Here is a 24,387-nt window from a genome sequence, read left to right on the forward strand (position 1 = left end):
AGCCCCAGGGGGGTGGGGAGAGACTCAGCAGGGCCCCCCAGCCCAGCCCCGGCGGCAGCTCCTCCGTGCAGCACCCCCAGCTCGGCCAGGCTCCTGGGATGGAAGCCACCTCCCCAGCCAGCCCTGGGCTGAGGGTCACCAGCCCTGGAGGGGTACCCATGGACCTGTTTCCTGGGCTGAGTACCCCAACCAGCCATACTCCAGGTGAGAGCTGCCTCCCTTTGCCACCTGGCACCGAGCCCCCTCCTTGAAAGCCCTTGAAGGTTTGATCACTTTGCTGTTCTTTTTGGGCTTGCAACGCAGGTCCTGCCCTCATCACAGCTTGGGCAAAGCACTGAGCAGCTGCCAGTGGGTGTCTGGGGCTGGGATTCAGTGCAAGGGGACACGGCAGCTCCAGAGCTGGGGAGAGAAGATGCTTTTGGGGCATCTCTCCTAAAACGGGTGGAAGTTGGTCCCTGTGTCAAGTCCACACCATTGAGCTGGAATTGGGCAGCCCTGAAAACACAGATGAGGATGGGAAGGCATCCGAGCCTCCTGCTCCTCCTTCTAAGTGTGATGCTTGACCAGTTTCTGGCCCTGCTGCTGGGCAGCTCACCCAGCTTTATTCCCATCACCTCTTCTGCCTCTGAGGATCACATCTAGCACGTGAGTGGAGCCCCAGATGTGATCCAGAACCTGCAGCAGTGCCCTTGTGTTGTGTTTCAGGCAAGGATATGAAGACCCCCCCTGGCAGTACCAAGCAGGCACTTATGGGGATGGCTACACCTACCAAAGCCACCAGTGGCAGCAGGTGGCCTGGCAGGGTGACAGAGGTACAGGTTTATCCTTTGGCTCTGGGGATGAGGGCAGCTCGCTTGAAGGAGAAGAGGTGAATGCTTTTTTTTTTTCCCAGGATGGGTCCTTTTCCAAGAGCTTGCACATCTCCAGGACTTTCCCCTGCCTGTGCTCCTGGGCTGGGTGTGTTGTTCTCCCCATGGAGCACTGTCCTCAGTTTGCATTTGGGAAACGTGAGCAGGAACTAGAGGCACCCAAGGGAATGTTTGGTCTTGATGTCCATGGCTGAAACCCTGGATCATTCCTGATCCTGGGCTGAACTTGGTGCTGATGGTGCTGGTCAGGGTGGCTGGGGCCTCCTTCTTGCTGAGTTCCTGGGCTGAAAAGTGGAGGGAGAAAAGAGGAAGGGGCATCAGGGCTGTGTTGGTAAACATGTGCAGGGTTTTATCATCCCTCCAGCATGTTGGGCTAATTTTGGAAGCAAATGGGGTGTCCGTGGCATGTCACCTGACTCATTGCTTTCTTTTGCCACTTCGTGTTGGCTTGTGGCTCTAGAGGAGCAGCAACACCACATCTTGGTTTTCTCTCTAGACCTGAGGCAGGGAGAGACTTACAGCAAGAGCACCAAGTACCAGGACCAGCACTACTACAGGGGCTACCACCCCAACCTGGCTGCCAGCCCCCCGGGGCAGGACAGGTAATGGTGGAGAGTCTGAGCATCTCCTGGTGCAACCATTCATGGTCATTTTGGTGGCTGGTGCCAAAATCTAGACCTTCAGGATGTCTCCTTTTCCTCCCATCTGCAGGACTCAGGCCTACAGCTCCTCTGAGGACAACTATATCCTGGCTGCCAGGAGGGCAGGGGGAGAAGAAACCCTCAGCAGTGATCTGGGGGAAGCTGGGGGCCAGCCCCAAGAGGTAACCTCAAGATAAGCAAGGCTGTTGGAGTGAGTGCAGAGGAGGCCACAAAGATGCTCAGAGGGCTGGAGCAGCTCTGCTCTGGAGCCAGGCTGGGAGAGTTGGGGTGTTCAGCCTGGAGAAGAGAAGGCTCCAGGGAGACCTGAGAGCAGCTTCCAGTGCCTGAAGGGGCTCCAGGAAAACTGGGGAGGGGCTTTTAAAAAACGCATGAAGTGATGGGATGGGCCAGAACCATCTCAGACTGGAAGAGAGGAGATTTAGGTGAGATATTAGGAAAAAATTCTTTCCTGTGAGGGTGGTGAGAGCCTGGCCCAGGCTGCCCAGGGAAGCTGTGGCTGCCCCATCCCTGGCAGTGTTGAAGGGCAGGTTGGATGGGGCTTGGAGCAGCCTGGGCTGGTGGGAGGTGTCCCTGCCCATGCAGGGGGGGTGGGACTGGATGATCTTCAAGGTTCTTTCCAACCTGAACTATTCTATGATGAGGGCTAGGAAAGCTGTTGGTCTAGACCAATGGCTGATGTAAATAATTTTAAAAGCCACTGAGTTGGGCAGAAGAAGGTGTTGTGATGAACCCAAGACACTGAAGGGTGTGATCTGTGCAGATGGGGATTGTCTGGGCTGTGCTGCTCCCACCGGGCACTTCAGAGCCCGTCTCGGTGCCCTGGGAGCAGAAGAGCAGTGGTGTCCCTAGCTTCCCAGCCAGGTTTGTGTTGCTCCCCAGCCCTCGGGCCAGCCCAGCCTGCTCCTGCAGTACCGGGACTCGGGGCTCAGCTCCAGCAGCCACGAGCTCAGCCAGTACATCAGGGATGGTGCCGACAGCTACGACCCTGCACCTCTGGGCACCTGGAGCCCAGCGCCAGCAGGTGAGGTGCCAGGGGGTCCTGGTCCCCTCTGAGGTGCTTCAGAGGGGCTTCAGATTTGCTGCCTCACATCTTGGGCCATTTCTGGAGGAGGCTGTGAGGGTGCATAGACCCAGCTGGGGGGCTGAAGGGTGGGCGTGCAACCTGGTGGCCCTGCCCTGGGAGCTGCAGGAGCTGCTGTGCACGAGGGGACAAGCTTGAGGGGACAGTTTTTGCACGGGGGATCGGTGCAGGGTGACAATTTGGGGCAGCCAGGTTGAGACCTGATCACTTCCTCCCTGGTGGGGGTGAAGGGGACTCATGGTGGCCTGTGTGTTGTTGCAGGGGGGCCCTTGGTGTCCAGCCCAGCCCAGCTGGTACCCCTCAAGTTTTCACTGCCACACGTGGCCATCTGCTTTGGAGCTGGAGGCCAGCTGGTGCTGGTGTGTCCCCACCACCCTGCTGAGGGCCAGCTAGCCCAAGCTGAGATACACAGCATGGAGGTATGACATGGACTGGCTCCCTGCTACCCTCAGTAGCCTTCCCATCCCCTGCTGCCCTCTTAATCTCCAGCTCACATGGGCTCTTGAGTCCTCATGGTGCCAGCCTGTGCTTTCAGTCTCTGGGCCCCACATCCTGCTCCTGCTGCTCTGTGACCCTTGCCATGTGTCACCTGCTCCAAATGATTTCCTCTGATAAGGACAGATACAGTCCATGCCTCTCTGAAGGATAATTTTGCACAAAGTGCTCCAATCCAGAGGCAATATCCATCCCCTGAGTCTACCACAGTGTTTCAGTCTCTTGTTTTGCCTCCCAAAGGTGGTAGATGCCCCCTCAACAGGCCTTTCTTTCCTGGACCTTAGCTCTAGGGTCCATGTTATGGTTTAGAATCTGTCTATTACCTCAAGACTGCCCAGAGAATGGGTTCACCAGCACTTTTAAACCTTTGGCCAAGGCACTGCCTTTCAGGTAGCCCAGCTGGGGGTGGCCTGATTGCTGGAGTCCAGCTGCTGAATTTGCTTTTGTTTCTTAGATAATCCTTCAAGACACAAAAGAGCTGGAGGAGCTACAGGCCTTTCCAGGGCCCCTGGCCAGGTATGATGCACCAGCAGCACCAGGAGCTGTGTCCTCCTGACACCTCTTCTTTGGGTGGTGGAGACATGAGCTCCAGGCAGACTTTCAGGGTCCTCATTGCTTTGAGATATTGGCCCAAGTCAAGTCTGGGTCCAGATGAGGAGCCCAGCCCTTTTGATGGGTGGTTTTGGTTGTGGGAGGTGGTTCTTCTGAACATTCATGGGGTGTGAGTTTAGTTTGCTTTGGTTCTCTGATCTTCTTTCATACTCATGTCCCAGCAAACTGATTTTTGGGAGATCTCTTTGGATGTCTAAAGCCCTGAGTCAACCTGTGATTTAGCTTTTCCTAGTGTGTTTATCCCCTGAGACTGAGAATAGCAGAGAGCAGGATCCAGGCCTGGGATGCACCTTCATCCAGTGTGAGTCAGGGGATGAATCATGGCTTGAAGTGCATCAGGTTGGCTCTGTGTCCTACCAGTTACACCAGCATGTCTAATGGTCACTCATAACCAAAACTGGGAGAGAAAAGGAACATGCAGGGGGAGAAAAAAGCACCCACTGAGCAAAACATCTGGGTAGAAGACCTGGAGGTTACCACTTGTGCCAAAGTGGGGGATGCTGGGAATCTCCATATGATATGTTTGTGTGGTTGAGCCAAGATCAGCATCTCCATCTCCCCAGCCCCTCTTTCCTGGCTGATTGTGTCTCAGCCATCCTTCTCTCCACCTGTCTGATTATTCTGGTGTAAGACAGCAGCCCTGCCTGGCTTGGCATGTAGCTCAAAGGTTTCTGCTCCTGTTTCAGACCCAAAGGGCTGGTGTGGTCACCAGTGTCTTTCTCCCTGCACTGTGCCAGTTAAAGACACAGCTCCAGCAGCCTTGGGCATCTACAGCAAAGTGAAGCCAAGATTCTTTGCAGATGGGTGGAGGGAAAATATCAGGAGAGCAGGGTTAGAGGTTCACTCTGCATCCCTGAACCATCGACATCTGCAGAGTGGCATATTCATGATAAAATTTATGCCTTTTTGAGCTTGGTGTGAGCCATGTGGGATGTGGTCGTTGGCACTGGTGGTCTTCTCTCCTCCATCTCTCCCTGTGCATCCCCACCAGTGAGCCTGGGGCTGGTTTCAGTATGAATGATGTCCCAGATTGCTCTGTCTTGGGGTTCTTGTGATGCCTGTCTCTGTGGTTGTAGGGAAGACCTGCACAAGGGGGACGTGATGACGTTTTGTCAGCAGAAGATCACAAGCTGTGATCTGTCAACACAGAGAGGCAGAGATTCAGCTCTTCTCTGGAAACTCCTGGTCCTCCTCTGCCGGCAGAACGGGGTAGGTGTCCCATGGAAGGGAGTGACAGTTTTTTTCTTAGAAGACAACTCACATGCCCCTTGACCCTGCTGCTGCTCTGGGGGGGAGGGTGTACCTTAAAAAGCATTGCATTGCTTCACCAAGGAGCCAGCATTTATGCTTTAAAGGGGATTATTCCCTTAATCCAATGAAACCCACCAACTCTAACCTGTGGAAGCAGGTGGGTAAGACCCTCAGGGTGCTGGGAAGGTCTTTGCTGGTTGTGCAGACTCCTTTGCCTTCCACCCGTGCGCCGGTGAGGAGACGTGCTAGGTTGAGAAGACATCTAAGCAGCTTCTGTGGCCCTGCCTCTTCCCTTCCCCTTTCCCCTTCCCCAGTCCATGGTGGGCTCGGACACGGCGGAGCTGCTGATGCAGGACTGCAAGGGCAGGGAGAAGTACAAGAGGCAGGAGCCCACGACAAACCCGACGGGCCTGACGGACGACGAGTGGGTGTCGCGGCAGCCGGGGACGCTGGACCTCCTCACCGGGGAGGTCCCTCCCGTGGTGGAGACACAGGCACAGATAGTGGAGAAGTTCACCAAGCTCCTCTACTATGGCAGGAAGAAAGTAAGTGGTGAGCAGGGCCACGGGACTGATGGTTTGTTTTATTTTTCCTTAGATGCTTTGGCCTCCCTGGGTGGGTTTCAAAGGAAAGAGGAGTCAGGCGGTGCCTTGTGGTGGTGGGATCAGCATTTCGAGTTGGGTTTGTACAAACAGCAGTGATTTCCCACCCTTGGGGATTGGGATGGGGTCCCAAGTGAAGACAAGAGCCAGAGGCTTTTACCAGCACCCTGGGTTTAGTTGCACCTGTGATCTCAAGGGACACCAACAGCACAGGGAGTGAGGAGGGCTGGATGCAGAGAAGCTGGGGTGCCCAGGCTGGGGTCCCACAGCAGTGGCAGGGTGAGCTAACAGGCAGCACAGCCCTGGGAATCCAGAAAAGACAGCATTGCTGTGAGGGTCCCAGAAGGCAGGAAGATAAAAGGGGCCTTTGTGAACATGGAAGAGTTTTTTGGAGACTATTTGCCAAAGCCAGAGCAGTTATTTGGGCTCTTCTCTGAGCAGGGTGAGTGCCCAGGCAGTGGAGGAGGGCAAGGAAGCAGAGTTACTGCAAACCCTGTTTCTTCACTTTGGCTGCAGGATGCTCTGGTCTGGGCCATGAGAAACCAGCTGTGGGGCCATGCCCTCTTCCTCTCCAGCAAGATGGACCCTCGGACTTACAGCTGGGTGCTCACTGGGTAAGGTGGAGAAGCTAAAGCAAGGTACCCTGCTCTGACTGGCTCTGCCAAGCCTGTTATCCCTCTGGGTGTCCCAGTGCATGGAAAAAAGAGCATTGATTTTGTCTGGATCCTTTCAGAGGAGCAAAAGGGAGGGGGAGGCATCCAACCAGATGGGCCTGAGTCTTTTGGGCTTCTTGAGGGACAGGAGAAACCAAGTGGGGGCTGAACAGCAGGAGGAAACCCATTCCCTGGGTGTATTTATTCTGAGTTTTTGGCTTTAGCCAAGGGCAGTCATTAGGGTGGGGGAGAGCTGAGCCATCTTCACTGGGATCCAGCCTGGTCTGAGCTGTTCATCCCACTTGTGTGAATGTTTTCTGGTGGAATTTATGTTGATCCCTTCAGGGAGTGTCAAGCAGAAATGTTGTCTTGTGCAACCTGAATCCTTTAAAGGAGGCTTTATCCAGCATTGTCCTGGAGACTTGCCTGCTCTGGAGGTGATGGAGATCATTCTGGTGGGCTGATTGTCCCTTCTGTCTTCTCTGGGAAGCCTCTCAGGACACAGCTTTCCTGGGGCATTTGGGTTGTGCCCTTGGAGGTGACTGAGTGTTTGGGACCTTGGCAGCCTTGTCTCTGCTGTCTCCTCACAGGTTCACCAGCACACTGGCCACAAATGACCCCCTGCAGACCCTCTTCCAGCTCATGTCAGGAAGGATCCCTCAGGCAGCTCTGGTCTGTAAGCAAGAGGCATATCCCTGTCCTGTGTCACCTGCCTGTGACGTCCACCTTGTGGCTGCCATCTCTGCTCACCTTCCCTCTCCTCTTGTCTCCCTCCAGTGCTGTGGGGATGCCACGTGGGGAGACTGGAGGCCCCACCTGGCTGTGCTGCTGTCCAACAAGGTTGGAGACATGGAGCTGAACCACCGGGCCATCCTCACCATGGGGGACACTCTGGGTGAGCTGAGATCACTGTGAGCAGTTCTGTTCCTGCTGTAGCAGTTGGCTGGACACCTGCAGGTCACCATGCATGTCCATGCTGATAGGGATGCACGTCAGTGCTGAAAACAGGGTGTGCACACCTGAACCCCTCGAGCTGCCATGCTTAGGCACATCCATTAGCTGCTTTTTTGGAGATTCCTGGAGTAATTGAACCTGGGGGAATGTGGCTGCAGAGACTGAAACTTGCTCCCAGTGGCAGGGACCCTCAAGGGTTCGATGCAGAGGGGAAGCTGGGACCTGCAGAGGTGAAGCTGGGACCTGCCCAGGCTCCCCTGGCCCTGCCACTGAACTGAAGTCCCCCACCTCAGCACAGAAAGCAGCAGCTGGGAAAAAAACCACACCAAAAACTGGGAAGATGAGAGGGCTCAGGATCCAAATGGGGAGGGGAGAAAAGTGGGGCGGTTGGGTTTGGGTTTTCACGTGAGTCTGGGGAGCTCCCAAGCCATGCTGGCCATGCAGGGACCTCTCAGGGACTAAGTGTCTCCTTTTTTCCTCCCACCCAGCTGGCAGGGGAGCAGTGGAAGCAGCTCATTTCTGCTACCTGATGGCAGACATTCCTTTTGGCTACTTTGGGGCCAAGACAGAGCGCATGGCTCTGCTGGGCAGCAGCCACCGGTGAGCAAGCCCAGGGTTTGACTTGAATGCCAAACCAATCCTGGTCGGTGGGTTTTTGTTGCCCTGGGCTTCTCCAGCCACTGCCTGGGGCTGGGGGGAGAGGTCTCCTCTTGTTTGCTGAGCCTGCCCCTCTCCTCTGCAGTCAGACCTTTGCCCAGTTTGCCAGGACAGAGGCCATCCAGAGGATGGAAATCTTTGAGTACTGCCAGCAGCTCCGACAGCCTGAATCCTTCCTGCTCCCCTTCCAGGTATCAGATGTGTGCAAGCAGCCCACACCTGCCCCAAAACATCTGTCCCTCCCCTTGAAGCCAGGGATTCAGACTGGCCTCCAAAGCTTGTCCTCTCCCTGGGCTTCAGGAGCGATGCCCTGGCTGAAGGAACTCCTCTGGGGCAGGGCTTTGGGCAGGTTTTGGGGCATGGTGTTTGGTGTTTGCTCAGGTCTGGTTGCCTTCCTGGTCTCTGGGTAATGGACAGACTTTCCCTTTTGCAAATAAGCACCTGGATGCTGCTGCCCAAGTGGGATGAGTGAAGTCAGTTCGACCTCATGACAGCACCACAGTGTGGGGAGCACGGCTGGACTGCCCCGTGGGGATGGGTGGGGGGTGTCCCCTGAGCTGCAGGTGACCTCTGAGGGATGAGGTGGTGACCCATGGGCACGAGCATCTCCTTGCTCACCCACGCCTGCTCTGCTTCCCTCCCCTGAGGTCTACAAGCTCCTCTACGCCTCCCGCCTGGCCGACCATGGGCTCCCAGCCCAGGCCCTGCAGTACTGTGAGCACATTGCCACTGCCCTCCTGGGCCAGGGTCCAGCCACCCACCCTGTCCTGGCTCAGCAAGTGATGAAGGTGAGTCTTTGTCCCCATCCTCTGCATCCTTGGCAGGTGGGTACCCATTCAGGACCTGGGCCGGTGGGAAGTATCCTTGGGGTTTCCCCTGGCAGCTCTGAGCAGCCCCTCCATGGTTTTGCTGCCCCAGCAGGGCAAAGCCAGCCCCTCTGGGGGGGTCTCTAATACCCATGGATTGACAGTAGAAAACACAGAAATTGTGTTGACTGCCAAGTAGGACCAGAGTTACTTGGAAGCAAAGGATGTTTTCAGCTTGGGAGGGGCTTTGTTAACTTTGCACTGGCACAGATTGAAGGGGCTGAAGTGTGAGTGCTTGACATTCCTCCCCCAGCACATGATCCCACAATTGCATCTGTCTGCCAGGGGCTTTTTTGGCACCAGCAGGAGCATGTCCCAGCTCCTAGCACTGAGCTTAGCTCCTCTGCTTTGTGATTGGGTTGCTGGGGCAGGGAGGGAAGAAATTGTCCCAGGTTCCCTCTGGGGGAGGCCTGCCTGCTCCACATGTGTCTCTGGGACAGTGCCAAGGCTTTCTCCATGGGGAATTGGGCAAAAGCTCTGCAGTGCTGGGAGATGAGGGGCAGCAGGGATGCCTGGCTGAGGCAGGTGATTTAGCAATCACCCCAAACTGGGCTGAAACAGCCTCCCTCCCACCCCAGTGCTGAAACCTATTTACTGTCTAACAGCCTCTCAGATCTGCTGTTCTGCTGGGAATAATGCTCCTCCTGGGAGAAAACACTTTCATCTGAAAAACCAGTGCATTCGTGGACCCTCTTATCTTTGATGTTTCAGCCTGTGTTACAAATTATGATACACATTAGTGTTTGATTAAGACTTCCCCTCTTTTGAAGCTGGGGACGACACACAACCAGGTGCTGGTTCATTAATACTGGATCAAAGTGCACATTAGCTTTTGGATTAAACATTCCCCCCGTTTAGGAGTAATCATGCTTCTAATTTCCTCTTTCCTGCAATTGATTTGGGATGAACACACGTGTGCTTGCAAGAAGATGGGGACTGGTGGGTCTTATAGACTCCTGGCTGGGTGCTGGGTTGCTCTGTTCTTCTTCATGGTTGTCCTGTGTCCTGAGCTGGGCTCCAGCCACAGGGGTTGTGTCTCTGTAACCTGCTGGGAAGTGGGTTTGGTGCTGGTTTAGGCTTGGTTTTGAAAAACTTGAGCAACAGGAAGTGGCTGATGAGGTTGGTGCTGAAGGGAGGCAGCTGAGAGCCCTGTGGCTGTGGAGGGTGCTGCAAAGTCACCTCTGGGAGGCTGCTGGTCACCCTTGATGCAGCAGCCTGGTAGCAAAGCCTAGAAGATAAAGGAGTGCAAAGGAGCTAAGAGGGAGCTTGATAAATCCCCAGGAAGTGGGTCGATACCAGGAAGAGAAAAATTCAGTGAAGACATGGATGAAAAGTAGTGCTTTGAGTGCCACCTCCCCCTGTCCAAGCAGTTTCTCCAGGCTGGGATTTAGCTCTGCAGGGAGCCCTGTGCTGCACCTTGGGCTGGTGGGATGGGTTGTCCCAGAAGAGCCTCTTGCTCTGCTGATGGTAGCTGGACCCCATGTGATTGAGAAGGCTGTGGCCAGGGCAGTGTGGACCCTTCTCTTGCAGGAGAAGTGGGCCATGCAGCAGCAATACTGCAGAGAGGGACCTGGGGGAGATAGTGGAGCATGGAAAAAATACCAAGCAGAGCTAGAACAGGATGCTGCTGCAGAAACAACAACAACAATAAAAACCAAACCAACAAAACCAATTCCAATGTTACCGTGTTATTCTGGGCTGTGAGAGCAAGAACAGCATGTGTGAGACAAGGAGGTGCTAATTCCCCTGTGCTTAGGTCTCAGGGATCTTGGCTGGGGCACTGTGCCCTGCTTGGGATGCTGTGCTCAGGGACAGGGTCAAATTGCAGCAAGTGCAGAAGAGAAGAGCAGGAGTGATAAGAGCCTGAGGGGAAAATTACCTCCAAAGAAGGTTTTTTTCCAGGCTAAATATACTAGGGGAGGTATGGGGGATGTGCTGACATTCCCTGGCATTCAGGAGGCTGCTTTTCAGGGGCTGGTGCTTACCTGGACCCCCAGCTTCCATGGGACCAGGAATCAAGAGGCTTAACTTGCAGCAGGGAAGTTTTCACTTAGATATTAAGAAAAAAAAGCTAGTTCTAAGGACATGAAGCATCAGGACAGTCCTGGGAGGCTGTGAAATCTGTTTGGAGATTTGTAAGAGCAAATCAGACAAGCAGGCTGGTGTGGGCACACAGGGTTGTCTTGGGTGTCAGCAGATGGATCAGGTAGCCTCAGAGGGTCCCTCCCAGCCCTGGCTTTGTTTTCTGAGTGGTTGTTAGTGATGGGAATGCTTGTTGCAAAGCTGAGTGAGCCCTTAGCTCCAACTCTGCCATCCTGCCCTGTGGGTCAGGCATGGGGCTGGTGCACAGCTGGGCTGCTTCTAGGGCTCCTGGTGGGGTGTCCTGCAAACCTGCCAGTGCCTTAAGCAGGCTGCCAAGTGGGATTAAAGGGAGTTGTTTTTTTTTTTTTAATCTTGGAGGAGAAAAGGATGGAAATGGTGACTTGCTTCTCTGATGTGAAGAGCAGCTTTGGCATCTCTGTGGAGGTGGCTGAGATAACCCTTCTGGGAGGCTTTGTGGGGCATGGCATGGGACAACAGCTCTCTGCAGGCATGCAGGAGAGGAGTAAACCTTGCACCAAGAGGCTGGTGTTGCTTCTACCTTCATACTATGAAGAAGGGCAGCTCTGGTGCTATTTTTCCCTGGATCTGCATGTCCAACCGTGTGCAATTGTTGTGAGGGTTGGTCTCTTCCCTGTGGAGCTGAGATGCATGACAAGTCCTGTTGTCCTCCTGGCTCTGCAGCTGGCTGAGAGGCTGAAGCTCTCTGACCCACTGCTCCTGGAGATGCCAGAGCAGGACCAGACACTGGAGCCAGAATGGCTGGTACAGCTCCGAGCCTGCTGCCAGGAGTGGGAGGTAAGGAGGAGCCAGGGATTCTGGGGTGTTTTGTCTCCAGGAGCGTCCTCCTCCTCTGCCCTGACCTGAGGGGATGATGGGTGTGGAGGTCAGAAGGCTGTTTTTATCCAGGTGCCTTTCCCTTTGGCTTGTGAGCTCTGAGATGTGGTCTCAGCCACGGGACCTGCAGCTTCAGTGGGATGAGGAGGGGTTGCAGTACCCAAGGGTGTGAGCAGTGAGGGCTGCAGAGCTACCCACAGGGCAAAATGCTCCTTGTCTTGGCTCAAGAAGGGCAGCCAGGGGCTGGTGGGTGGATGAAGACCTCCTCTTGCAGTCAGGATATTGCAGAGGACACTGGTAGGCCCATCACTCTGCAGGTCTGTCCTCTGGGGTCCCTGAGCTGTGGTCAGGTCCTTGGATGGTGCTGTTTGTTCAGGTTGCATGTCTGCTTTTGGTTTTGTGACCTTTTCTGTCTCCAGCTCTCCTTCATTCTCAGCCTCCCCCACTTGCTGTGACCACCTTGGTAAGGGTCTCACCTGTAACCTGGGCTCCTTTAGCCTTGGGAGGGGGGGGAAGTCATAAGCCCCAAGACCCACCAGCACCACACTTCCCTTTACATCTCCTTTGTGCTGCCATTAGCCTTTGCCCTGTGCCATCCCTTTTCCTGGCTGTTTTCTCACTGCTTCCCTCTGCTGCCTTGCAGGTGGGAGATGACCTCCCTCTGGAGGTGGCACCTGCTCAGTTAGAGCTCTCCTGTGCTGCTGCATCCACTGCAGGTAAAGAAATTGGAGGCAGCAGGTTGCAATGGCCACAGCTCCCTGCTCCCCTGCAACACTTCTCAGCAGCTGCTCCTTGCTCCTCACACCCCCTCAGAGCTCCAACCTTTGGCTCCTGCCTGGATGCATCCCAGCCTGGGGCTGCCAGGGATGGACTGTGAGCCAAGGGCTCGATGCTTTGTGCCCTCCACACAGAGTCTGAGGGATTTGGCCTAATCATTGCTGCTTCAGGGGTTCCTGTGGGTGCTGGGGGAGGAGAAGGGAGGCTGGGGGTGGGTGGGTGGGTGAAGCACGTGCCCTCCTGGCTGAGGCTCAGGGGAGATGGCCCCGTTCCCAGGTGCTCCTACAAGGATGCAAACTGGAGCTGAACTCAGGGGAGTTCACACTTGCAGGGCAAAAGATCCTGGGAGGAGCTCATCCCTCTGTGTGCCAGGCTGCAGCATTGCCCCCTGGTGAAGCCCTAGCATTGCCCCTTCCCAAAGGTCTCTTGGTGCAGCAGGTGCCCTCCTGGCTGAGGCTCAGGGGAGATGGCCCCGTTCCCAGGTGCTCCTACAAGGATGCAAACTGGAGCTGAACTCAGGGGAGTTCACACTTGCAGGGCAAAAGGTCCTGGGAGGAGCTCATCCCTCTGTGTGCCAGGCTGCAGCATTGCCCCCTGGTGAAGCCCTAGCATTGCCCCTTCCCAAAGGTCTCTTTCATTCCTTTGCTTTTCCCCCTCCCATGACAGTTCACCCAGAGAGTCACGAGCCATCCAGATGAAGGACTTGATCCTCCTCTGGGTGGCTTGTCAAGGGAAGGGCTGAAGAGCTTGGGCAGTGTGTCTATTGGAATGTCCCATCAAAGAGAAGCCAGGGGCTGGTGACCCATTGGCATTGCTGCACAGCCCCCTCCACCAGCAGGATGCCTTGGCACACCTGCTTCTCCTCAGGTCTACCTTTCTGCTGGGAATTCCAGCACTGATGGGTGGAGAATCAAGGCTGGTGCAGACAGGATAAAACACGACCAACTTCTTCCAAGGCATTTCTTCCTCTCAGGTTTTCCTGCTGCTGCCAAATCTCCCTTCAAAGAGCTCTCCCAAGCAGTAAAAAGGGTCATCAATCCTGAATTGACTTCTGCTGCTCTCAGGGCTGGGGTTATCATCATCCTTCCCTGGAAAAAAAGTTGCAGTTACAATTGGGTGGCTTCTCTGAGTGGCCAGATCTGCTCCCTGTGGTCTTGGCATCTTGCTTCCCCAGTGCTTGGCACTTCTTCATTGAGAAGGTCATCCAGAGTCACAGGCTCAGGGACCTGCATGGAGACAAAGATGTTTTGGTGCTGAATTCCTCCATTGGGAAAGACAAAGCTTGAATCAAGGTGTCAAGCTGAGATCCACACAGTCACAATAACCTCCCTCTCCATCCTTACAGCCTGAACTTCTCTGTCTTTTTCTGTCTCAGCTCAGGGTGGAGCTGAGCATCCATCCTCCTCTCTTTGGCTCTTGAGCAGCTCCTGGATGAGAGGCCAAGCCCAAGTGGGCTGGAGGCAATGCCAGCAGGCAAAGCAAAAGGTCTTGTAGCTCTGCATCCAAGAAGTGCCATCATCTGTACCCCAGGCTCAGCCCCACAGAGTGTGGGTCCTGCCCACAGGGCAATGGGAGGGAAACTTCCCAGTGCCCAGCACTTTTCTGGCTGGAGGCTGCAGAGCTGGAAGAAGCAAACCATGCATCTGGGGCCACAGTGCTGCCCAGACCCTGCCCAACACCAGACACAGCAACATGTGTCTGTCTTTAAACAAAACAAACCCCACTTGCTCAACCTGCCCTGCAGACAAAACCAGCAGGCCTGAAGAAGCCTGCCTGAAGCAAGGAACTCACCCACAGGGGCTCCTGTGGAGCAGGAAGGAAGGCTGCAGCTTCCTGGTGAATTTTCTTTCCTGCCTGAGGTGTGTGCAGCAGGAGTGGAATAAAAGCCTGGAGGCTCCTTTGAACTGCTGGGCACGTGCTGCTGGTGCCTGGGCTCTCTGCTTCCATAGTTCATTTGCTTCTGAGTCCATTTGCAACCTCAGGCATGTTCCCAGAGGAGGTTCCTTCTGTCTTTCACAACCCACCTTCCTTGAAGCTTCTGAAAGGTTCTCCCTGGTGCAGTGCCCTGCCTCCTCCCTTGCCCACGGCTGGTCCCTGGGGTCCCTCCTTGCTCCCCAGGGCCCCTCCTCACCTCCCTGACTCCACTGATGTATAATGGAAAAGGGGAGAACTCTGTGCAACAGCCTAATGAAGTTAAAAGCACCAAAGCCAACTCCTCAGGTGGAGATTTATATATTTATTTTTTTTTGCTTTCATTTGCAGATGGAGAGTCTGGCCAGGAGCTTTCACAGGGTGATGAAGGCTACCAGTATGACCAGTGGTATGAGCCTCTGCCACTCAGGGTACCCAGCTCCCAGGAGGATGCCTCTCTTCGGCCCCCAGCACCTGCTCAGCTCCCAGCATCACCCCAGCTCAGTGCTGGGCAGGAGCTCCAGCCCCCAGGGAGGGCTGCCCCTCCTGGAGGGGTTTTTGTTGAGCCCCCTCCACAGGTGGTGTCACCAGCAGGTAAGTGCTCCAGCCTCGTTTCTCTGAAAGATGCCTGGCCCTAGGCAGTGGAACCACAGAATCGTTTTGGCTGGAAAAGTCTTTTAAGATCATCAAGTCCAACCCTTAACCCAGCCCTGCCAAGGCCACCACTAACCCATGTCCCTCAGCACCACATCTACAGGGCTTTGAAATCCCTCCAGGGATGGGGACTCCCCCACTGCTCTGGGCAGCCTGGGCCAGGGCCTGACAGCCCTTTAGGAGAATAAATTTCTCCTGATAGCCAATGTAAACCTCCCCTGGCACAACTTGAGGCTGTTTCCTCTTGTCCTATCTCTCATTACTTGGGAGAAGAGACTGATCCCACCCTCTCTCCAGCCTCCTTTCAGGGAGTTACAGAGAGTGAGAAGGTCTCCCCTCAGCCTCCTTTTCTCCAGGCTAAACACCCCCAGTTCCTTCAGCTGCTTCTCACCAGACTTGTTCTACAGACCCCTCCCCAGCTCAGGTGCCCATCTCTGGATAAGCTTCAGCCCTTCAGTGTCCTTCTTGTCTTGAGGGGCCCAAAACTGACCCCAGGATTTGAGGTGCCAGGACTGCCTTAACCAGGTGCCTTGTTTCCATCCCACCTTTGCCCAGACCTGGACCCAGGCTTGCCCCAGTGCCACCCATGCAGGTTGTGTCCATCAGTGCTGGCTGCCCTGGGCAAGCAGCCAGGCCTGCATTTTTTTTTTTTTGGACCTTGTCCAAAGCAGCTGAGCTGCTTCCCTGCCTAATGGGTAAACCAGCTCCATTATTCAGCAGCACAAAGCAGGTTCCTGAGATGCCCTGGCACAGGCTGGTGGCTTCCTCCCTCCCTAGTGCTGGCAGGGACAGGGTCCAGAAGGGACTTTTACACCTCCTGAGGGTACATCTTGGCCACACAGACTTTGCTTTGGGGTGGGATGATAGAAGCACTGAAAATAGCTCTGATAGATGTGGCAGGAGCTCCTCAGGTCAAACCCTGTGCCCTTTCTTCTTCTCCACAGGAGAAGCTGGGGAGCCCCAGGGCACCCTGCTGTCCCTCAGGGAGATGCAGCCATCCCTCCCAGCAGGACAGGTGAGTCAGAGGGGTCAGGGAGACATCCCACTGGGGAATTTGGGACTTGCTGGCTCATCCTTCATCATTTAACTCATATGGAAACCCCCATTGTGGTGCCAGCCATCCTCTTGGGGACCTGGCAAGTTAGGGTAGCCCTGCACCCTGCTGTGGGTGCTGTCCCTCCTCTCCTGCTCTGTAAGGGACACAGAAGGTCCCTGGGGATGCTGTCCATGAAGCCTGGCATGGAGAGTGGTTCCAGGGGTGCTCGGGGTGGGGGGCTGCTCTGAGAACACCAAGCTGCAGCTCTGCTCTCCAGTGCCAGGATGAGTTCAAGGCAAGGGCTCGGAGCATCTCGGAATGTTCCACTGTCTCCTTGGAAGATGACAGCAGGCCTTCCTTGGAGGGTGCAGCTGAAGATGCTGATGAAAAGCCAGCACCAGCAGAGGCTGTGAAGCCAGGTGAAGATAAGGTGAGCGATGCCAGAGCCGAGGTGAAGCCTCGTGCTCTGAGCTGGCCTGTCCCACTTTGCCTGCCCTCACCTGGGTGAAACAGCTGCCTGCTCCCAGCTGGAGCAGGGTGGCCGTGGCATCCTCACTTTCTCACCCATTGCTGTCGACTGTGACCACCTTCATTTCCCAGAGCTCTGGATTCAGGTGGTTTGGCTGGTTTCGCTCGAAGCCCACCAAGGAGACATCTTCTACAGCCACGGCTGAGGCAGCCTCTGACTCCCCCACACCAGAATCACAGGTAGGGCTTGAAAGGCTTGTCCCATCCCTAAGTGACACCCAGGGTTACAGCCGTGGGGACAAGGTGACACGTGTCCTTTCACCCACTATTTGTCCTTGTGTCTCCACGCAGGTGGAGACACATGGCCCAGCTCTTCACACATGGCCCAGCTCTTCACACATGGCATGGCCCAGCTCTTCACGGCCATAGTCTGTGTGGGGACGTTTCTCCCTGTGTCTCCATGCAGGTGGCTGGGCCGTGCCATGGCACAGCTCTTCACGGCCATAGTCTGTGTGGGGACAGAGTGGGATGGGGAGCCCTTTTAGCCTAGAAGTGAATCCTTGATTCATCATCATTGTACATGGATAAAACCCTCCATGATCTGGGAAGTGCTCTGAGCACTCAGCAGGCTCCGTGGGGATCACCTGCCTCTGCCAGAGCAGAAAGCAGCAGCTCTGAGCAGCACAGCTCTGAGGAGCTGCAGGGATGGAAAACCTCTTGAGTTGGAAGCACAGGAGAGGCAGGGGAGCAGCCATGTGGAGTTATCCTAGTCCTGGCTAAGTCCTCAGGGTGTTAGATGCTCCACTGCAGGCTGGTGCTGGGCTTGCAGGCAGCTTTTGAAGCAGGAGCCTTCGTGGAAGTGACGTCCTGGTTCCGACTTGCAGTCCTGGAGCTGGGAAGGTTTTGGGTGTTCTTTCAAAGCTTAGCAGGAGATGAGGATCAGAGGGGGGGTCCTTACGCTGTACACAGGCCTGGTGTCCAGAATCTTGCCTCATTTTGAGGCCTCCAGGTGGTTTAGCTTTGTGACAGGGGTTCCTTGCACTGTAGCTCCCCTGTAGGTTGGGTGCCTGTAGCTCTTGGGGTACCTCTGCAGCAGGATGGGTGCAGAGCAGTACCCCAAAAGTGTGGGATTTCCCCACGAAAGCACCTTCTGCTCTAAATGGGTGGATGTGGTTTCAGGAACAGACACCTCCATCCTCACTCAGTGCTCCTCTGGCTGCTGGGACAGGCTCTTCTGTGCTGCCTCCATTCAGAAACCCCAGTAAGTGCTGCACGGGTTCCCCTCACCCCTCTCTCCCTGGCAGCCTTTTAAGAAGCTCCTCCTCTTAGTTTTAAGGCTGGTTTGGTTTTTTTTGGCTGTGTGCCCCAGGAGGAATGCAAGGTGAAAATTCCTTTTCTGTTATTCCAGTGTCTGCTGAGGTGAAAGGCTCGTGGGGTACAGGTGGTGGGGAGCCAGGAGGAGAGCAGGTGAGCAGTGCACTTTTGTGTGAAGGGAGGGGTGTGTGTCTGAAATCCAGGGGTTGCTATTAAGTTTTTTCTTCCTTCACCCTTTCCAGGTCAACTCCTATCAACCTCTCCCACCAGTGAGAACAATCCCCCTCTTCAACCCTACCCAGGTGTCCCAGGTGAGAGCCCATCCTCTTGTATTTATTGTGGGATAGGGCTGAGGGTGGCTTCTGGTTTTTTGGGGTGATGTCAGACTGCCTGCAACCTGCAGTGGGCAGGCAGGGAGCTGGGTGTGAGCCTTTGGTGTCTATGAAGAAAATAAACTGGGGGAGGACAGTGACAGGGGGATGGAGAGCAAGATGCTTGTGGATGTATCCTGTGCACCATTCTGAGGTGCAACCTTCCCTTACCATCACAGCATCACAGCCTGGTTTGGGTTGGAAAGGACCTGAAAGATCATCCAGTCCCAACCCCATGGGCAGGGACCCCTCCCACCAGCCCAGGCTGCTCCAAGCCCCATCCAACCTGCCCTTCAACACTGCCAGGGATGGGGCAGCCACAGCTTCTCTGGGCAACCTGTTCCAGGGTCTCACCATCTTCACAGGGACTAGTTTCTTCCTCAGACCTGACCTGCACCACCTCTCTCTCTTGCTCCCTAGCTCGCTGCTGCCTCTCGACCCAGCCAACCCAGGCTGCTCTCCCAGCGTCGCTACCCCAACCCTCTGTGAGCAAGGGGGGGCAGAAATAACAGTGGAAAGGTTTTAACAAAAAAACAAACGGTGGTTGTGATTATTTTATGGGGGGGTGTGTGGCAGAGGCTGGAGCAGTGGCCCTGGAGGATGCTTGGGTTTTAGGAGGTGGTCCTTAAAGTCATTTAAATGGAAGATGTGGGAGAAAAAGGTTGTTTGGGGGAGAGTAGTTTGAATTATCATGGAATCATTAAGGTTGGAAGGGACCCCAAAGATCATCAAGCTCCAACCCCCCTGCCATGAGCAGGGAACCACTAGATCAGGTTGCACAAAACCTCATCCAACCTGGCCTGAAAAACCTCCAGGGATGGGGCATCAACTCCTCCCTGGGCAACCCATCCCAGTCTCTCACCTCCCTTAGAGGGAAGAATTTCTTCCCAATATCTAACCTAAATCTCCCCTCTCTCAGTTTAAAACCATCACCCCTTGTCCTATCACTGTCTTCTCTGATGAAAAGCCCCTCCCCAGCTTTCCTGGAGCCCCCCTACACTCGGGTTGCAGGGCTGTGCCCACCTCAGCTATGGGGCTCAATGATCTCTGGCCCTTATGGATGAATATTCTGCCCTGGTGAGGCCACATCTGGAATGTTGTGCCCAGTTCTGGGCCCCTCAGTTCCAGAAGGACAGGGAACTGCTGGAGAGAGCCCAGGGCAGAGGCACAGAGGTGCTGGAGGGAGGGGAACATCTCCCTTATGAGGAAAGGCTGAGGGAGCTGGGTCTGTTGGGCTTGGAGAAGAGGAGACTGAGGGGCCACCTCATCCCTGGTTACAGATCTGTTCAGGGCAGTGTCAGGAGGACAGAGCCAGGCTTTGTGCAGTGATGTCCAGTGACAGGACAAGGGGCAGTGGGTGCAAACTGGAGCACAGGAGGTTCCATGGAGACTCACCTGTGAGAAGCTGTGGGGCTGAAACCTGCAGGCTGTGGGTCTGGGACCCACTCATGAGAAGCTGTGGGGCAGAAACCTGCAAGCTGTGGGTCTGAGACTCACCTGTGAGAAGCTGTGGGGCTGAAACCTGCAGGCTGTGGGTCTGGGACCCACTCATGAGAAGCTGTGGGGCAGAAACCTGCAAGCTGTGGGTCTGAGACTCACCTGTGAGAAGCTGTGGGGCTGAAACCTGCAGGCTGTGGGTCTGGGACCCACTCATGAGAAGCTGTGGGGCAGAAACCTGCAAGCTGTGGGTCTGAGACTCACCTGTGAGAAGCTGTGGGGCTGAAACCTGCAGGCTGTGGGTCTGGGACCCACTCATGAGAAGCTGTGGGGCAGAAACCTGCAAGCTGTGGGTCTGAGACTCACCTGTGAGAAGCTGTGGGGCTGAAACCTGCAGGCTGTGGGTCTGGGACCCACTCATGAGAAGCTGTGGGGCAGAAACCTGCAAGCTGTGGGTCTGAGACTCACCTGTGAGAAGCTGTGGGGCTGAAACCTGCAGGCTGTGGGTCTGGGACCCACTCATGAGAAGCTGTGGGGCAGAAACCTGCAAGCTGTGGGTCTGAGACTCACCTGTGAGAAGCTGTGGGGCTGAAACCTGCAGGCTGTGGGTCTGGGACCCACTCATGAGAAGCTGTGGGGCAGAAACCTGCAAGCTGTGGGTCTGAGACTCACCTGTGAGAAGCTGTGGGGCTGAAACCTGCAGGCTGTGGGTCTGGGACCCACTCATGAGAAGCTGTGGGGCAGAAACCTGCAAGCTGTGGGTCTGAGACTCACCTGTGAGAAGCTGTGGGGCTGAAACCTGCAGGCTGTGGGTCTGGGACCCACTCATGAGAAGCTGTGGGGCAGAAACCTGCAAGCTGTGGGTCTGAGACTCACCTGTGAGAAGCTGTGGGGCTGAAACCTGCAGGCTGTGGGTCTGGGACCCACTCATGAGAAGCTGTGGGGCAGAAACCTGCAAGCTGTGGGTCTGAGACTCACCTGTGAGAAGCTGTGGGGCTGAAACCTGCAGGCTGTGGGTCTGGGACCCACTCATGAGAAGCTGTGGGGCAGAAACCTGCAAGCTGTGGGTCTGAGACTCACCTGTGAGAAGCTGTGGGGTGAAATCTGCAGGCTGTGGGGCTGGGACCCACTCATGAGAAGCTGTGGGGCAGAAACCTGCAAGCTGTGGGTCTGAGACTCACCTGTGAGAAGCTGTGGGGTGAAATCTGCAGGCTGTGGGGCTGGGACCCACTCATGAGAAGCTGTGGGGCAGAAACCTGCAAGCTGTGGGTCTGAGACTCACCTGTGAGAAGCTGTGGGGCTGAAACCTGCAGGCTGTGGGTCTGGGACCCACTCATGAGAAGCTGTGGGGCAGAAACCTGCAAGCTGTGGGTCTGAGACTCACCTGTGAGAAGCTGTGGGGTGAAATCTGCAGGCTGTGGGGCTGGGACCCACCTGTGAGAAGCTGTGGGGTGAAACCTGCAGGCTGTGGGTTTGGGACCCACTCGTGATAGGGTACACTGTGGGTCTGGGACTCACTTGTGAGAAGCTGTGGGGCTGAAACCTGCAGGCTGTGAGTCTGGGACCCACTCGTGAGAAGCTGTGGGGCTGAAACCTGCAGGCTGTGGGTCTGGGAGCCACTCATGATGGGACACTCCACCCCACGTGCTGTGAGCTCCAGGGTGGTGGGTAAGCCTTGGAGAGGGCACCCTGGGCAGGGCTCAGGGCTGCTGGGGGGTCCTGGGGCTGCACAGCCCTGCAGAGGAGCACCTGGGGGGATCCTTATCCCTCCTCACTGCTGCCCTCCAAGGACAAGGCTGGAGAGCTGGGTGAGAGCAACAGCAGGGAGGATTTATGGCCAGTGTGGGTGGCTTTAAAGCACCCCCAGAAACACAACCCTCCTTAGTGTTGGGGCTGTTGGACGTTCTGGCAGCACAAACAAGTGCTCCAAGCACCCAGCAGGATTAACCAGGTTTGGTTAATCCCTTCTTCCAGGGCTGGGTGTCTCCAGGTTTGGCTCACAGGGCTGCCCTGGGCTGACTGAGCCTGTGCTGGGTGAATCTGGCTGATCCCAGCACACCAACCCAGTGGGTTTCTCTTTGGATGAGGCTCCTGGGCCAGGGATGCTTCAGCCTCTAGTGGTGTAGCTGTGCACCCCTACACCTTTCCATTCCTCTGTCCCAGCTGCAGGGCACTTTGGGTGGCAGTGCTTTGTGGGGTCACTGTGTTGCTTCCCTGGCTTTGTAGGAGCTTTTTGCTCTTTTCCAGTTCTTTGGCTTGGTTGAAATGGGCTGGGCACCCCACAAAGCTCTCACCAGAGGCCTCACATGTCTTGCTGGTCTGAGACACAACATGGTCTAGGTCTGTTTATTTTTTTAGGAAAATAAGAGGACTTGCTTGTAGAAATTTGCAGAGCTGGCAAATAGTTTAAGCAATCTTGTGGGTTTGGGCTGGTTCCCCAGACCTTTAGTTTCTGTCTCTACTCTTGACCCCTCTTTGGGGATGTAAAAAGTCAGGTGGTAGGTTTTTTTTCACGAGTGGCATCCTGCAGATCCCCACAGGGATGTACAGCTGTGCGTGGGGGGATGCAGGAGGCTGCGTGTGGCCTGTTGTACCCTCTGGTGCTGGTACCCTGGGGTATGGAGACCAAGAGCCATGAGAGTGTTAAGAGGCTGAAGTCTGCCTTGTCTGGCACACGCCTGGGGGGTGTCAGGCTCCACTGGAGGGGCTACAGAGAAGGAGAGGCTGTGGGTGATGCTGATGGCTTGGTTTGGGTGAGATGTGATCTTCCCTTAACTTCTTGGTGTGCAAATGTGGCACCTGTCTGCTTGGGCTGTGAGGGCTGGGGGAGTTCATTCTTTTTTGGGGCTGCTTTCTGTGTTTGAGGTTTCCTGGGGAAATTGGGTGCCTGGGAAGTTTTCCTGGGAGTTGCTTTCTGGTGGCCTCCCAGTGAACTTGAGGGAAACTGGGACTCAGGTTCTCTTTTTCCCTCCCCGTCCTCTCCTGAGAGCACTGGGAATGCATTCACCTGATGCTAATTGTTACTCTGATTGATGGCAGCAATTAGGGCCTGTAATCTGAGATCTGCCCTGTGGAGTGTGGTAGCTGCTGCCTGGGGGAGCTCTCTGCTAAAACCCTGAGCTGGGATGCTTCTAGGAAGCCCTGGGATGTTTCCAGGAAGCCCTGGGATGCTCCTACCAGTTTGTAGAGGGAGGTGTGTCTGAGCTCCAGAGGCTGAGAGTGTTCTCACCGAGCTGATGGTGCCTGAAACAAGGTGATTTATTTCAGAACGACAGTCCTGATGTGCTGGTGGGACCTGACTTCCTTGCAGCACAGCAGCATCCTGGCTGCCTGGCCCCTCCAGGGCAGGCCTGCCCTGCCCAGCCCTCAGTTCTTGGCTCTCATGTGGGTCCTGCTGGGTGTGACAAGGCCACGCTGGTTTAGAACTGTTATTTATTAAGAGGAGTGTGAGGTCATGGCTCTGCCTGTGTCCCTTCAGCTCCTGGTGACACCTGTGACGCAGGGGTCTGAAGAGGTCACTCATTTCCCCTGGCTTAATGACCTGCTGTGGAAAGGAAGATTTCATTGCTTGCTGGAGAGTCACTGGGAAATGAATATGAATGAAGCCTGGGCTTGTTCCGTGGTGCTGGCACAGGCTGGTTTGGGGCTGGTGGGCAGTGCAGGGAGCTCCGTGATGGTGCGATAATCGAGTGTCTGTGAACTCTGCTCCCGGGTGCTGCTCAGGACTTTGACCTGGGCAGGCTGCTGGCACAGCACCCTGAGCCTGGCTTGGTGTTTTCTGGAGCAGCTCTGGGAACAGGGGAGGGACTCATGGGGAGGTTTTGGGTCCGCTGCAGGTGTGGGAGAGGTTGGTGGCTGCAGCTTGAGGTAGCAAACAGTTTGATTATACAGACTCACAGAATCCCAGGGGTTGGAAGGGACCTGGAAAGCTCCCCCAGCCCAGCCCCCCTGCCAGAGCAGGGGCACCCAGAGCACATCACACAGGAACATGGCCAGGGGGGTTGGAATGTCTCCAGAGAAGGAGACTCCACAGCCTCTCTGGGCAGCCTGGCCCAGGGCTCTGGCACTCTCACAGCAAACAAGTTCTTCCTGAGATTCACATGGAACCTCCTGGGCTCCAGTTTGCACCCACTGCCCCTTGTCCTGTCACTGGACATCCCTGCACAAAGCCTGGCTCTGCCCTCCTGACACTGCCCTGAACAGATCTGTAACCAGGGATGAGGTGGCCCCTCAGTCTCCTCTTCTCCAAGCCCAACAGACCCAGCTCCCTCAGCCTTTCCTCAGCAGGGAGATGTTCCCCTCCCTCCAGCATCTCTCTGCCTCTGCCCTGGGCTCTCTCAAGCAGTTCCCTGTCCTTCTGGAACTGAGGGGCCCAGAACTGGGCACAACATTCCAGATGTGGCCTCCCCAAGGCAGAACAGAGGGGCAGGAGAACCTCTCTTGACCTAACAACCACCCCCTTTCTAATGCACCCCAGGATCCATTGGCCCTCTTGGCCACAAGGGCACATTGCTGGTCATGCTCATCCCCCCGCCCACCAGGACTCCCAGGTCCCTTTCTCCTACCCTGCTAGTTAGTGGAAGGTAACATTTTTCGAGGCTTTGAGCTGGGATCTGGGCAAGGGTAGATATGTAAAAACAGCCTTTTTGGCTGCTGGTGCCAGCTGGGAATCAGCAGAAGGAGTGGGATGGCAGCTGTTACATATGGACAAGGGAAGAGCATGATCCTGACTCTGTGGGAAGAGTGGGCTTTTGCTGCATTAACCCAGGCAAGTCACTCC

At 55.5% G+C, this 24,387-nt stretch overlaps 1 protein-coding gene across 1 annotated transcript in view; it reads left to right on the top strand.

Annotated features, from left to right (window-relative positions):
• The window catches only part of SEC16B (SEC16 homolog B (S. cerevisiae)), a 30,500-nt gene extending 11,841 nt beyond the window's left edge, over positions 1–18,659 (top strand). Inside the window, exons 2-26 of the mRNA XM_009994675.1 lie at positions 72–204; positions 706–812; positions 1,366–1,471; positions 1,581–1,692; positions 2,411–2,552; positions 2,874–3,031; positions 3,562–3,623; positions 4,796–4,928; positions 5,285–5,515; positions 6,089–6,186; positions 6,816–6,897; positions 7,003–7,120; positions 7,668–7,779; positions 7,922–8,027; positions 8,484–8,624; positions 11,487–11,600; positions 12,283–12,355; positions 14,679–14,921; positions 15,926–15,996; positions 16,301–16,447; positions 16,618–16,725; positions 16,952–16,991; positions 17,855–17,953; positions 18,034–18,110; positions 18,591–18,659. Of these exons, the coding sequence (XP_009992977.1) occupies positions 72–204; positions 706–812; positions 1,366–1,471; positions 1,581–1,692; positions 2,411–2,552; positions 2,874–3,031; positions 3,562–3,623; positions 4,796–4,928; positions 5,285–5,515; positions 6,089–6,186; positions 6,816–6,897; positions 7,003–7,120; positions 7,668–7,779; positions 7,922–8,027; positions 8,484–8,624; positions 11,487–11,600; positions 12,283–12,355; positions 14,679–14,921; positions 15,926–15,996; positions 16,301–16,447; positions 16,618–16,725; positions 16,952–16,991; positions 17,855–17,953; positions 18,034–18,110; positions 18,591–18,659 (2,882 nt within the window). The remainder of the gene's footprint in view (positions 1–71; positions 205–705; positions 813–1,365; positions 1,472–1,580; positions 1,693–2,410; positions 2,553–2,873; positions 3,032–3,561; positions 3,624–4,795; positions 4,929–5,284; positions 5,516–6,088; positions 6,187–6,815; positions 6,898–7,002; positions 7,121–7,667; positions 7,780–7,921; positions 8,028–8,483; positions 8,625–11,486; positions 11,601–12,282; positions 12,356–14,678; positions 14,922–15,925; positions 15,997–16,300; positions 16,448–16,617; positions 16,726–16,951; positions 16,992–17,854; positions 17,954–18,033; positions 18,111–18,590) is intronic.
• Positions 18,660–24,387: the final 5,728 nt, after the last annotated feature.

This window comes from Chaetura pelagica, unplaced genomic scaffold, assembly GCF_000747805.2.
Source record: "Chaetura pelagica isolate M959 unplaced genomic scaffold, ChaPel_1.0 scaffold363, whole genome shotgun sequence".
In the NCBI taxonomy this organism is placed as follows: domain Eukaryota; kingdom Metazoa; phylum Chordata; class Aves; order Apodiformes; family Apodidae; genus Chaetura; species Chaetura pelagica.